This window comes from Triplophysa dalaica, chromosome 1 (assembly GCF_015846415.1).
Source record: "Triplophysa dalaica isolate WHDGS20190420 chromosome 1, ASM1584641v1, whole genome shotgun sequence".
In the NCBI taxonomy this organism is placed as follows: Eukaryota; Metazoa; Chordata; class Actinopteri; order Cypriniformes; family Nemacheilidae; genus Triplophysa; species Triplophysa dalaica.
The window spans coordinates 12,013,424-12,027,943 of record NC_079542.1 but is presented as its reverse complement, the minus strand read 5'-3'; the positions used below and the strand labels follow the sequence as shown (position 1 = coordinate 12,027,943).

The following is a 14,520-nucleotide window of genomic DNA, read 5'->3' as shown; positions in this document are numbered from 1 at the left end:
AAACAAGTGTTCTTAACCTATAGCCAAATTTAATTCGATATTACTCTTTTTTTTTTTTTTTTTTTTTTTTTTTTTTTTGTGGAACATAAAGACCATTTTTGAATGTAGTTTAATTGTGAAAACCGCTTTTAAAATCTCTTTAAAATGTTTAATATTTACAGCATTTCTTTCCTCAAGCCATTAACAATAACAAAATTGTGAACAAAAACGTTTGTGGTGCTCAGACAGCTGCTATGATTTCTTTGACATATGGAAAATTAATTATATTTTAACACCATTTGTAGCTATTACAGTGCTTGTCATATTACACATTTACTAAATCTTAACATTTCTTTTGCATGGTAGGAAGTCGAGCGTGAAATCTCCTTCCGGACAGAATGTGGCCTTTATTACTCTTACTACAAACAGATGTTGAAGGCCCCTTCAATACAGCAAGGTATAGAGATTTATGTACATACACACATGTGCAGATCATAACAAATGGACGAGACAGATTTAGTTATTAAAAAATCACACTTGTGCCTTGTAATCTCTTCTAACAATTAATTGAAGTGATAGTTCACCCCAAAATGATAATTCTGCCATCATTTACTCTTGTCTTCAAAATATCATCTTTTGTGTTCTGTGGAAGAAAGTCATACAAGTTTAAAATGACAAGAGTATGAGTAAATGATGACAGAAGTTTTTTAGGTTATTTGGGGTATTTTAATTCATGTTTCATTTTTAATTCACTATTTCATTTTAACAAGATTTAACAACACACTATCCGATTTTTCTAAACTTTCATTTACATTTCAGCTCAGTCCATTTAGTAATGGCAAGTTTTCTGAACGGGCCTGTCCGGTTTCTGTTATCACTTATGTAATACAAGTAGTATCAAAGGAATGTTTTATTGCGTAACTATGTCAGGATGACCGGTCTCAAAAAATAGAGGGAATAGAGGAAATGCGCAACTTTGCTCTAAGTGGTCTTGGGTAGACTAAATCCCTTAATAGCCCCATTTGGGATAGATTTCTTTTGTGTTCCTATGCTGAAAAACATCCCAATTAGGTCATTACCCATTGAGACTGAAATGGTAAAAGGCCGAGTGATGCCAAAAGCGTTCACTAAACATGATTACAATTCAACCTTTGTACTGTAGTACATTACTATAGTGCATCGCTTTCTACTCCGTAATCATGGAAATCGATTACTGTAAATCTATACGGCAACTGTCAAGGCAAATCTGCGATGATATGAAGTTTGATGTGTATTATACCATTTTCAACATTTTATTTACTTTATGACACAATTTCAATCTGCATTAGGAAGAAGCGGATTATTCTAAAATAAGAAATGTGGGCTTTAGACGTTCATACCTGTGGTTCAACGATTTCTGTTTTATGGAACCCATTGAACTTGAATTTTTTTGTGACGCGCTGAAGTGGAGTCCCTCTGATTTTGATTTCAAATAAATTCCTTTAAAAAGCTGAATGTTCTGTGGGTCTACATATTTTTCCTAGCTCAGATTATGCCGTTCTTTGATTAAGTTCTTTATATTTCAATTATAACGTCTAAGATGTAGATGAAGGTTACCTTGCTATCAAGAATAGATCTTAACCTATTCTTGAATGTTATCGCTATGTTACTGGTTTATATTCACTCTCAAAGTTTCCCAAATATATAAGAATCTATAAGAAAAAAAGTTTAGTTTACCAGTAGGTTTGTTTGTATTACCAGGTCTTTATGAGCTTATGCATGACAACACTACTGAATCCAAGAGGACGATAAACATCCTTCAGCGTATGAATATCTACCAAGAAGTGTTCCTTAGCATTTTATACAGAATATTGCACATCCAGGTATTCAATCTTTTCTATTCTCTTTGTTGGAAAGATTCGATATAGATTCTCCTGGGCTTTCAAAGAATCTTATTTATTTTCGTCCTGCGTGTACGCTCCTGTATGTGTTTGTTTTGCAGGCCTACTTGGAGCCAATTTATTTCTACATCTACACAGTGTTTGCTTTGCAGACTGTGTATGTCATCGCTCTCTTTATCACGAGCTGGTTACTCAGTAACTCCTGGCTGGCCGGAGCTCTCACTGGAGTGTGGTACATTCTCAACAGGTATTGTGCACAAAGAGAGATTACGATCAAATTCTGACAGGTACACATATAACCTTTGCAACTCATCCTCCTAGAGGTAAAACAACAAATGCGAGCGCTTATTGTTATTCTGAGAGCATCTGGATTCAGGTAAGTGTGAAAGCTGATACCTTTCTCCAAATTATGAATTTATATCCCAAAGTCAGCAATGAAATGTAATTTGTCATCTAGAGGGCTCTTTTATTCAATGAGACATGCCGCAGGCTAATTTACGGGACGTTCCCCCTGGAGCTACCACAGTTTTTATAGAACTCTCTTTAAATGTTTGAAACCCATTCCACTTTTGGAGACATTCCTATTTAGTTTTTTTCTCACATTGTATGCCTGTTTTCAGTGTTTAATTGTGTTTACTTTTCTTTATGCTTTGTATGCAGAGTAGACACCACTCGAGTGGAGTTTACCATCTCTCTGAGGGAGAACTGGTCTATACCGTTCTTGGCTCTGCAGGTAGCAGCAATAACATGCTACTTAAGACCACAACTAAAACCTATAAACCAGGTAATTCTCTTTCTGTTAGATGTTGTCTCTTTAATAGCCTATTTGGTTTAAAGGTATCTAAAAATTCTGTCATACTTTTTTCACCCTCATGTCATTCAGAACCTGCATATAACCACAAAAGAAGATATCTTTAGAAATATCTCAGTCATTGTGTGTCAGTAGCATGAAAGTCAGGGCCAATGGTGTCTGGCTACCAACATTCTTTAAAGTAATAGTTCACCTTCAAAATGAACATCATGTCATTTCAAACATGTATGACATTCTTTCCTCTGCAGAACACAAAAGAAGATATTTTGAAGAATGTTGGTAACAGAAAACCGATCCTTATTTACACGCATTGGGTTTGTGTCCATACAATTGAAAGCAAAGGGGACCAATGGTTTTTGGTTACCAAAATGTTTTCCAAATATCTTCATGTGTTTTACATGAGAAAGAAAATCTCACAGGTTTTAAATGACAACAGGGTGAGTGATGACAGAATTTTTATTTTGAAGGTGAACTATTTCTTTAAAATATCTTTGTGTTCTGCTGAAGAAAGTTGTGCAGGTTTGGAATGACATGAGGGTTAGAGAATGCATTTTCATTTTGGGGGGACTATACCTTTAAAAAACATGACGCTCAAGTGTACAATTATTAGAAAATAAAAGATTCGAAAATAATTATGAATAAATGTTGTTTGGATCAGAAAAAATCTGATACCCACACTCTATTTGCTTTGGCTCTATTTGGTCGGGATGCTCAAAGAAAAACAAACTTGGGCACAGCCAAATTTGTATTTGGTGTTTTTTTTCTGTTCAAGAATGGGATGATTCAGCTTTTAGTAACTCTCAAAATAAAGTCCTTTGAAATAAGTTGATTTCATCTTTCTTGATCACAAACTTTGCAAAACACGGACAAATGCCTTGTGAAAACTGTTGAGAGTAAGGAGAATGTGACAGTAAAGTTTGAGAAACATTTATCACTGTTTGCTGCTGTTAGTTAAACTTTTATGAAATATGAAACAGTGGTTAGCAATTGCCAGTGTACGTATGAAATATTTACTCTGCTGAGCACATATTTGTTCTTGCTCAGTATGTGTTCTCAGTAGAGTATAATAGCTTTACTGACATATAGTTCTTCACTGGAAAAATCTCATTCTGTGGAAAGAAACCTTGAATGTTTTTCAATGTTTGGGTGTCTGGACAGTAGGCATTGAATAACATGTGTGTGTTCTCGACCGCAGACGTTGGTGCTGTGGCTGGTGTTCGTCGCAACCTTCTGCTTCTGTTTGACATGGCAGTTCAATCAGTTTATCCTGCTGGTGCAGGCCCTTATTATATTTACTCTGGACTGCCTGGACTTCTTCACAGCGGAGCAGGTAACACATAGACACGCAATCACACTGTAGATCTTACGTATTTGAAGTTGGAGTTAGGTTGGATATTGTATGTTCTATCTCTGTAGGCGATGAATCTGTACCTGATACAGGTGTTGAGTCTGTTATCAGTGTGGTTGATGCAGTTCTGTAATTCTATGATTCTGGGCTCTCTGGTGCTCAGCTTCATTGTGTCCGCTCTCTTCATCAGACACTTTCAGGTCAGTGTGCACTTCCAAAGTACTTCACAGATAATAGAAGTCCATTTTCATTTATTTTGATGATGACATGGATAGACTTGATGAAGAAATCTGAAATTAAGAAAATTATTTGCATCACTTTTTCAGAACGTACAAATATATAATTAAATTGTTCCATTCTATGTTAGAACAACATTCAGCAGTTGTTTTTCTGGAAGTTGCTTATGTGAATCTGCTCTTTCACAGATGATTTTGAAAGATGGACCGCTAGCAGTGCTCAATATGGCTCCCGTAGGAATATAAATTCTGCCTTTCAGATAAAAGAGCCAATTGTGTTTTTGATACAAGCATCATCTGTTTCTTCAATCTAAACTGGGTGGAATCACTGTGTGATTTATGCTGAAGAAACAGAATTTATGATACACTTGCTGTCCGGTTTTAAAGCGGATTTGACATTTATTACTCAAACATCTTGGCAACAAGATAGTAGATTTTGGTCTTCCATAATTCAAGTAGACGGGACATGTCTTTGCATTGCCTAGAGTGTAAAGTGCTGCATAGTGGGGTTGCCAAGATGGCCGCCAAGTGAAGTGATTTGTTTTTAGGACACAAAGAAAAGCCCCAAAATAGACACCGTATAACTGTGATTATATGACGCATCACTTTTGTTTCCCTGTCATCACGTTGACTTTTGAAGCCCTGTCAAAAACTTTCAGGGCTGGCCTTTTACCGAAACCTTCTTAACGCTACGTCATTCTTAAATTATACCTTAAGAGTGGTAGCGATATATTCTTAAGAACAACATAGTGATACGAAGGTTTCGGGAAATCCACGCCTGAACATTGATGTGGTTTTTTTATTAATACCTACTTTGTATGGCTTTCAGACCGGGCTTAAAACCGGTGGCTTTGTTACTCGAATTGGAAAGCTGTCTCTTCACACACTCCTAGTCTTCACATTAACTTTCCTCATCAATTATTCAGCCAAGGTGAGCCGTGAATCTTGTTCTTCATCTTCTGCCTTGTCATAAATGATGCGATTGAACCGCTCTAGATGGTCCTTCAGAGACATTAGCTTTTCCTTCCATTCTCATTCTCTTTCTTACTACCTTCCCACATATATGAATGACCTTGTCCTTCACTCTCTCCATCTTAATTGACAGAGAATACTTCAGCTGAAGTCGGACGAGCACATCTTTAAGTTCATAAAGGTCAAGCTTGGCTTTGGGGCTACTAGGTGAGCAGAGTTTCATCTCACCCTGGATTTAAGCCTTTATCGTGAGTCAAAGGCCTTATTGTGAAGTAAGATCCACATTGAGACTCGAGCAAGCCATTAATCCTCTGTGATTAAACGGATCCCGCTCTGGTGGAAAAATACCATCTGGCACGCCATGTAATCTGATCATCCACTAGATATATTTGGAGCAATTTCAGCCGATCAGATGAATTGTTGCTCCCAATAATCTGTATAATGTATTTACTCTTTCGCTTCACGCTCTCTCTCTTTTTCAGAGACTTTGATGCCAGTCTCTATTTGTGTGAGGAAGCCTTTGGCTTGTTGCCATTGGATACATTCGAGCGCTTGGCTGGCACAGTTATGTTGTATCCGTATCTGTGCACCCTCAGTGCGCTCTTCATTCTCTTTCTGCTGGTGGCTCTGTCTAATCTCAGGTACTTTTTCTTTGGAAAAAATACTTATTTGCAGTGCTGTATTTTACAGTCTAACAAGGCAAAGCTGTGTGTTTCTGGAAATTGAGTAGAATGTAGTGCTAAATATACTCATAATGTTCTTTTTGTAATTAGAACGGGATGAGAAATGACCGCTAGAGCAATGAACATAGTTTCATGAGCGCCTTGATGTTACAGTTTTTAATACGATTTATAATTTGAGTTATTAGTCTCAATACATAATAATTGGACTTTAGATATATTTTTCTGATTAGAAATTCTGAATATGTATTATGTTTAGTTCAAAGCAGATTAGCTGATGCTTTAGGGCTGCTGTGGTCCTTTTCTTTTGTTTTCCTTTCATTTCTCTTATCAGAATTACAGGGCTCCACAAACACCCAGAGGGGGACCGCACACACACACACGCACGCGCATACACACACACACACTAATCAGACCATTAACCTTTCTTTGCATTAAAAAAAATCTCAGAATAGCGTCAGTGATCTTGGCTCCCCTTTATGTTTTATTCATGGATGTCTTTTTTCCCAATTTTTTTATTTCCAATCCTTCATTCCAGCTCGAGTGGTTCAGGCCAAATGAGCTGGGAGACCGAGGAAAAGACCTTTAGGATGAGGCCAGACGTCGCTTACAATTTATTGCACACCATTTTCTTTGGCCTGCTTGCCTTTTCAACCATGAGGTAAACAAGTTGAGTTGTGCTCCTTCCATGTATCCCTCTTCCTCCGTGTGGATATTTTGCTCTTCGTTTCCATCACATTCTGTCTTTAATTGCGTTCCCGTTGCTGCCGTTTTTACGCGTTTCAATTTCACTGTCATCCGTCTCATTTCTTGTCATCCACGTCGCTTCTGAATTGGCATCTCCTTCATCTTTTTAAACCATATCCCAAGTCATCAGTCCTGTCAAAATTTGAATGACGGAGGAATTATGGCAGAATATGGTGAAATCACTTCTGAATTGTAATAGAGTTGAAAATAAATGTTATTTAATCCTGTGAATTGTTATCTGAACTGCATGATAACATAAGAACGTACTATTTCTCAATTTATTTTTTGTTTCTGGCAGAATGAAATATTTGTGGACTGGCCACATGTGTGCATTTGCTGCCTTTGGGGTGTGTGGTAAAGAGGTTTGGACGTTGTATCTGAGAGTCCTTCATTGCAACACCAAAACCACGGTGAGAAATTTTACACGCACTAAGAAGCTATATAGTGGCTTTCATAGAAAACGATGACATTTACTAAACCCTACACCAAGTGACATTATTAGATTTGGCCAAGTTATGAGCCTTTCAAATATAGTGAGAACCACTTCAAATGTTATTTTTGATTTTCTTATCTTTCCATCTGCATTTGTGATATCATAAATTTGACCCTCGAGACGTCTATAGCCAAACCAGTACCTACACACACACCCACACACAGTATACTCAATAATAAGTCATAACAAGAGACATGAGTGTGTATAACTGAAAGAGAATCCAATACATAATTATAGAAGACCACAAAACAATGATGGATGGCACTCCTCACTGTGCAAGTGTTATGCGAAAGCAATAATGCTCAATTTTATAAATGGATATTGAGTTTCAGTCAGGCATGGCCTTTTTCATCTACATTAGTGTGCTCATGTTAACACAGCTGAAATTGTGTTTTCCCACTAGGTGGCAGTGTAGTCACAGACCCAGAAAAGCAAAAATTGCATCCTATTATTTGCAATGTGTTGTTATTTAGCTTTTTATGTTATCTCTTTTTACGCAGATGAGACTGATCAGGTACTCTGTTCCAATTGTAATTCTCGCATTCCTTTATTACAAGGTAAGACATCTGCAACTACACTTTCTTGTACCTATTTGCGTATTTTGCCAAGCTGCCTGGGTGGCAGTTCTTCACAAACAGTCACGCACAAATCCAAACAGAATTCGCATCCCACTGTGTGTGATATTTGGGAGATTTTATCATACCATGCATATTTTTTCCTGTTAACGTAGCGGTGATATCAGATATCTGTTTGTGCACGCCTTCATGTTAGTGTTTATTGGACTTTTTGTTGATCATTATTGTGAGTCATGTCCATTCCAGTAGTCAGATGGCTGCGTCTCACTCTCTCGTCTCACTCTTGACAGTTTTGGCCCAGACTGAGGGAGGAGGTTTCTGAGCTCAGAGAGTTTTACGACCCAGACACTGTGGAGCTAATGGAGTGGATAAGGTAAAACAGCTGTAATATTCTCTCCCACCTGCACGCTACAGAACAACAATCAGAGGTCGGCAAATTTAAGCAGAGGAGGCAATCATTGAGAAGGAGGGAAATTAATATTACATTTTATTTAATAGTTTATTTTAGAAATGATGTAAATCTCATCCTTAGTCATCATGCACAGTCAATTATGCTGCAAACGGCAAGGCAGTGTAGTTGTTCTGCATTTGGCTTTCACAATAATACTTTGCATAAACGAGGAGATGTGTCCGCAAGCAACATTCTGAAATGAGGATCTCTGCATAATGAGGGAATGACATCTTGCAACACGCATATAATAACGCATGGAGATTTGCAAGGCAAGCCTACACGGTCCTTAACATTCCACATGCGCGACACAATGATGGTGACATTCAAAATCACATCATTAAGAAGAGATGCACTCGAAGTTAACACCACATGACACATAATTCAAAGGGAACAACAAACATGATAACCTCAAGCAAATTATACGCTAAACAGTAAAAACAAAAACAATGAGGTGGCGATTTGCATAATGTGTTCTTGTTCGGTGTGTCCTGGGAAAGAGTATGTAGCAATAGCTTTGTGAGTGTGCGTATACATAGAAGCCTATATAATAGCATTTAAAAAATTTGGGTCACTTTTTATTTAATAATGGTAATTAAGAGTAAAATATTGATTGACACAAATGTAATTTTTTTTCAAATATATTTTAGCAGGTAATGTAGCCACTCTAAGGTTTACTTATGATCTTTACCTTTTTCTTTTTCAGTCCAAGTCATTTAAAAAACTGAAATAAAATGTTTGTTTTGTAATAAAGAAAATGTTTCATAAATGGCACAATTATATTTTAGTTTACACATTTTTTAGCAAGCACATACCTTCAGATCATGAGAAACATTTCTGTTAGGTGACTTTAAACTTTGATGGTACTTATAAATATAGTTTTTGTGGTTGTTTATGGTACTTCATGTCAAAAAGGTTGCCAACCCTTGGATCAGACTGATGAAGAAATCTCTTTTCCACTTTCTTTTACTCTCTTCTCTGCAATCTCAGAAGGACATAAATACAAAGCTGCAGTGATTGCTCAATTCATTCCATCAGATATGCCGAAGTAAGGCAGCAGGTACCAGTTTCTGGAAGTGGGCCTGCTCGAGATGTTCGTCATGAATAAGACATTAGGTGCTGGAGTGATTCCAGGGGTTGACAACAGAGAGTTTTTTTCAATGCCCTCAGTCTCACTTCAACCGCGGAAAAAAATAAGCCTCGCTCAGAGTTGTCTTGCCCACTCCTGAGTTTATGCGGCTCTGTGAGGGTGTGAGAAAGACTTTTGGTTTGGAATGCAATGACACAGGTGATCTCTCACTGAAGAAAATGAGATTTATGTCAGGGATTAGTGTTTAAGTTCCCTTGGCTGGCGGTGTGGCATTAAGCCGCTTCCATGCGCTAATTAACCATCAGATGAAAGAGTTAAGCAGATCACTTCACACTTCGATGTGTGCCTGCTTCTGCCACTGTTTTATATGTAGATTACCAGAGAGAGAGAGAGGGTGGGCATGACAAGTGTACCGAGAAGAGAGGCAGTATCGGCCTTGTCTAACCATGATTGGAACTTACTGAATAATATACCACATACTGTGGCAGAATGTGGAGAGGGAGAGCGAATGACTAGAACTGTGTGAAAGTACAGCTGTCAAGCAATCTCCGGATCTAACTTGAGCTGAAAGAAACAAACTAGAAGCTATGTATGATTTTGTAGCGAGTAGGTGAAAGTTTATTTTTTATTTTTAATAAGACGGCTATATAGGGTAGATTGACAGGTTTCAAACCCTGAGCTGCCATGGTGTCCATTGCTGACATAGGCAGCTGTCGTTTAAATATAACTAGTAGGATTTACTTTTTTGTTTACTTTTTGTTGCAAAAATTAAGCACAAATAGTGAAGCACACACTGGTTTGTTGCCTTCGTCTATCTGGAACCTGATTTGTGTGTCACACAAATAGTGAAGAACACACAGGTTTGATGCCTTGGTCTCTTCTGGAACTGTTTTTTTTTGTGGCAGAGAAAGAACGTATAGAAATTACAGGCCAAAATTGGTCAGAAACATAAGTTATGTAAGATGGAGTCTTAGAAGCTAGAAGAATCACGCTTTTATCTTTTAAAGGAGCTTTTGCGTCAGCAGCATACCTAGGATGCCTAATACTGCCTGTGTTGGCACCTTGCTGGGTTTCAGAACAAGCCTGGGAATTCTTTTAAAAAGAGAGAATGTATCACACACGCTCAAACCAAGAGCATGTGCCATTCTGTCACAGTCAGACATCTGATGGAGTTCACACGGGTGGTTTGTGCTATAAAGAAACAGTTCGCCCAAAAAATTTACATCTCACCCTCATGCCTCATTTGCCCGGATAAATGACTTCCTTTCTTTAGCTGAACTCAGCTGACATTATTTTTTAAGAAAATCCATCGCTTTGTATACATAAAGTAATAAGCAAAATTATAGAAAACTGTTCATATTTTGAGCATATTGAGCAAAACCCAAATATGGTGACATAACTTCATGCTGTGATTAGTTATGATGTATTATTTAGTCACAAAATGTGTTAAAGCAATGAGATTTTAATTTTAATTCAGCAATCTGATGTTCAAGTTTTGGATTAAATTTCACAAAAACTGCTGTAAATATTAATAATTTTCTTTCACACACATTGTTTTGCTTCAGAAGGCGCTTATTAACACATTTTGGTGACATTTGGTGCTAAACAAATTTATTAGACTACCACCCAATGTAAGGTTTGTACCACAGCTGCCCTAAAACAACAGTACTGGTGATGACCGAAATAATTTTTATGTTTTTATATGAGTTATTCCACCAGTATGTGTAAGCTCTTTAGTCAGTGTAGTATTTCTTAAACTAGAGCTTTTTATCCATGAATTTCCAGATTTAAAGTTTTACAAGAAAAGCAGAAAAAAATAGTATAGCATTATTTTTTTTATTCAGATGAACAGTTGAAGTTATGTAATTGCAGTCCTTAATAGAAAAATTATTTTTAACGGTTGAATGTTATGCTTGATTCATTTCTGATTTCTGAGAGAAGTTGAATGTTCCAGATCAAATTTGAGAATAAACACGTGAATACAGACTTTGTGACCCTGCACCACAAAACTAGTCATAAGTAGCACTCTATTTTTCTTTTACGCAAAAACACAATGGGATATTAAGTAAAGATAATATTCCATGAAGATGTGATGTAAATTTCCTACTGTAAATATATCAACACTTAATATTTGTGAGACAATGCAGCAAAATTGCGAAAAAAAATGTCTGGAAACACACCTACAAATTTCACTCGCTGCTGCCCGCTTTTTTTGGCATTACCTAAGTTTGGTATCTTTGTAAAGCTTAGAATTTCTGCTTTCGGGTTCATCTACTCTCCACAACATCATTACAGCGATAAGCCAATAGAGAGCATTAAAACAAACCTGTTTCTTAGCAACAACCTGCTACAACTCCTCTGACGGACAACTTTAAAGGCGATTTTCACAAAATGTATATTTTTTGGCACCCTCAGATTCCAGATTTTTAAATAGTTGAATCTCAAGCAGTGCTCCATCTCAAACCACAAGCTTGACGTATTCCTACATCACATGTGTTTTTTTTCTTTATTATGACAAGTAGATGGTCTAATAAATGTGTTAAGCACTGTACATGTATATGAATTGACAGGTTTTTTTAATTAAAAACTGTAACACTTCACAATAAGGTGCTATTTGTTAACAATTAATTAATGCATTAGCTAACATAAACTGACAATGAACGACACTTCTACAGCATTTATTAATCTTAGTTCATGTTAATTTCTGCATTTACTAATACAAAACAATTCAAACATTGTCACTGTTAACATCAGTTAATGCATCATGAACTAACATGAATTATTATTTAAAAATTAAATCAAGCGATTTTTTTATTTTGGGTGAACTAGCCTCTTCCTTTAACTAGTCAAATGAAACTAGTCATTGACCGTTAAGTTCATAGCCCAAACCTCCCACGTGAAAGCCATTCTCATTTTCTAACCAAGAAGTCTACACCATCTCTGCGAATCAGTTGAGGAAGCACTGTGTGGTGGGTGTCATGTGTTTATGGCTTCTCTTTGTGACTGATCCGTGGCCTTTCAATCAGACTGCATCTGTCCTGTAGATGGAAGCACGTTCTTTGTTGTAGTTCTGAGGTTCTGTCATCACAGGCAGTCTTATCATCTTGAACGTCTCCCTGCCATGTAATTAATTGTCCCTCTTTTGTTTTGTAGTTTTCTACTGCGCATCCTTTTGTTACGGCCTCCATAAAGGAGTTATTTCTGAATGTTGCCTTGTTTTGAAATAATGAAGATAAATTAGTCCATTGTTTTCTCTGAAGAAAAAACTTTCACTGCCTCTCCAAGCACAAGTGATTTGTGTTTCCCATCTGAACAAAGACACATTTTCCTCCTGCTGGTTTCTGTTTTTTTTTCCGATTCCTTTCCTTCTTTCTTTCGTCGTGTTGCCAACGTCGTCCCTTTCCTCTTCCACACTAATTGTCACTCCACTTTCCTTCTTTTTCCAGTCTAATTTGATCAAATTAGTGGCTTTTTGCTGCTGTCGGAGACGTCTCGGTGGAGATGTTGCGAGAGACGTCTCGGTGGAGATATCAAACTAACATGGCTGATAGCTCTGCTTGGAGATGTTTGCTTAGTTTGAACTCTTGCAGAATTAACAAACACCCCAAAATGCACTCCTCTTCGGCAAATGGATGGTTCGCTGACACCATTTAGCACTTGTCGTTTTTCTTGTTTCACCAAAATAGCTTATTTTCTATTCTGCATAAATTTCCACTTTTGATAGTTGTCGTGAAGTCTAACAGGAACTTCCAGACACATAATCATTTGAATTATTGCTAATCTAAAAACATTTGGCTGAGTCACAAACAGGTTCGCTTGTCCCAAAATACTTTTCTTCCTGAAATCTAATTCAGGCCCTCCCTGACACTGTTTAAGTATTATTCTGTGATCAATGTTATCAGTACTTTTATAAACATATTAATTTGAAATTTTCTATCTTTGAATAATTTTTAAACTAAAGTTTATGCGTAATAATATTTCTTTGTCTTCTAAGCAAATCACCAATCCCCGTTAGTTTTTCAAGACACTCGCAGCGCTTTCACAAAACATCCAGGACATGGCCCACACTTCGAGCAAACTTGTCAAATCTGACTTGTTTTCCATCATACTCTAACTGACAGTCTATACCCTACATTGTGTGTGGATCACCTGAGAGGGATTTGTGAGCTGTATTCATCAGGGGTGAGATTATAGACAATCACTCATAATAATATGACTTAGTGCTCATTTAAAACATTTCAGTGGCTTCGTATCAAACTGCTCCCAAAATACATCTCTTTAAAATCAAGGGACTCCTTTAAGTTCATTTTACTCAAATCAATTTGCTTTGGTGAAAATCAATTGATTAGTTAATTTTACTCAATTCTCTCTCTCTCTCTCTCTCTCTCTTTCTCTCTCTAAGCCAAATGCATAGAGATGTAAATTGAACATATGAATTGTTGATCGCAAATAAATTGAAAGGGATATTTCTCAGCGAAATATTTATATTAGTTAATAACATTTTGTCATCCAACAGCAGCAACACACACGAGTGTGAAGTATCCTGTCAACATCTAGTGTTAAACATTTAGTGTTTACTTCTAAAATTATCTTTTTTTTGTTCTTCACCTGCCTCAATCAGTCATCCATGTGTTGACTGATTGTCATGACACATGTCGTTTACGAGCTAATAGATGTTCTTTAAATTTATGCTGACAAACAATCCTATTCATGTGTCAAACTCATCACCCTATGATAAATGACTGTTGTGAGGAACCTAGCGTTCTACAGGAACTAAAGAAGAGCGCTCATCATTCTCACCCGGACTGACAGCAGACACTGATGCCTGTGATCATTTACACAGTTAGATATGTGCTACATGTGGTGACGGTATAGCTCACTAAGCTTAAAAAAACATACAAAAAAGCACCATTAAAGTTCTTTAAAAGAAAATTAAACATGACCGGCTACATTCCTCACGGACTGTCATGAAGCCATATCACTGCCACTTCCTTTTAAATGAAACATTGAAAAGGATTGACTCAAATAATTCAGACTTCTCTCATGAACTTTCATGAACGCATGGATCAAAGTCTAGAGTTTCAGTGAATAATCAGTGACATCAAAGGTACAGTATGGGTTCATAAGACATGCGAGGGTCTGAATTGTATCATCCATGGTACTTGAATGGTACTTTAGGTACTTTCGTTTTTGAGCTTGAAAGCTTCAACCCACATCATTGCTCCATAGAAAGACAACATGAGGGTGTAAGTGATGACAGA

At 37.0% G+C, this 14,520-nt stretch overlaps 1 protein-coding gene across 7 annotated transcripts in view; it reads left to right on the top strand.

Moving 5' to 3' along the window:
• Positions 1–14,520, top strand: part of dpy19l3 (dpy-19 like C-mannosyltransferase 3) — a 31,643-nt gene that overhangs the window by 7,158 nt on the left and 9,965 nt on the right. For 6 of the 7 annotated variants that reach the window (XM_056748496.1, XM_056748505.1, XM_056748520.1 and 3 more), the window contains 13 exons: positions 346–436; positions 1,720–1,841; positions 1,961–2,106; positions 2,520–2,643; positions 3,866–4,000; positions 4,087–4,218; positions 5,084–5,185; positions 5,360–5,433; positions 5,709–5,867; positions 6,445–6,567; positions 6,952–7,063; positions 7,647–7,703; positions 8,012–8,094. In XM_056748496.1, the coding sequence (XP_056604474.1) occupies positions 346–436; positions 1,720–1,841; positions 1,961–2,106; positions 2,520–2,643; positions 3,866–4,000; positions 4,087–4,218; positions 5,084–5,185; positions 5,360–5,433; positions 5,709–5,867; positions 6,445–6,567; positions 6,952–7,063; positions 7,647–7,703; positions 8,012–8,094 (1,460 nt within the window). Of the gene's footprint in view, positions 1–345; positions 437–1,719; positions 1,842–1,960; positions 2,107–2,519; positions 2,644–3,865; positions 4,001–4,086; positions 4,219–5,083; positions 5,186–5,359; positions 5,434–5,708; positions 5,868–6,444; positions 6,568–6,951; positions 7,064–7,646; positions 8,095–14,520 lie in introns of those variants that run through there. The other variant, XM_056748538.1, reaches the window with a different exon arrangement.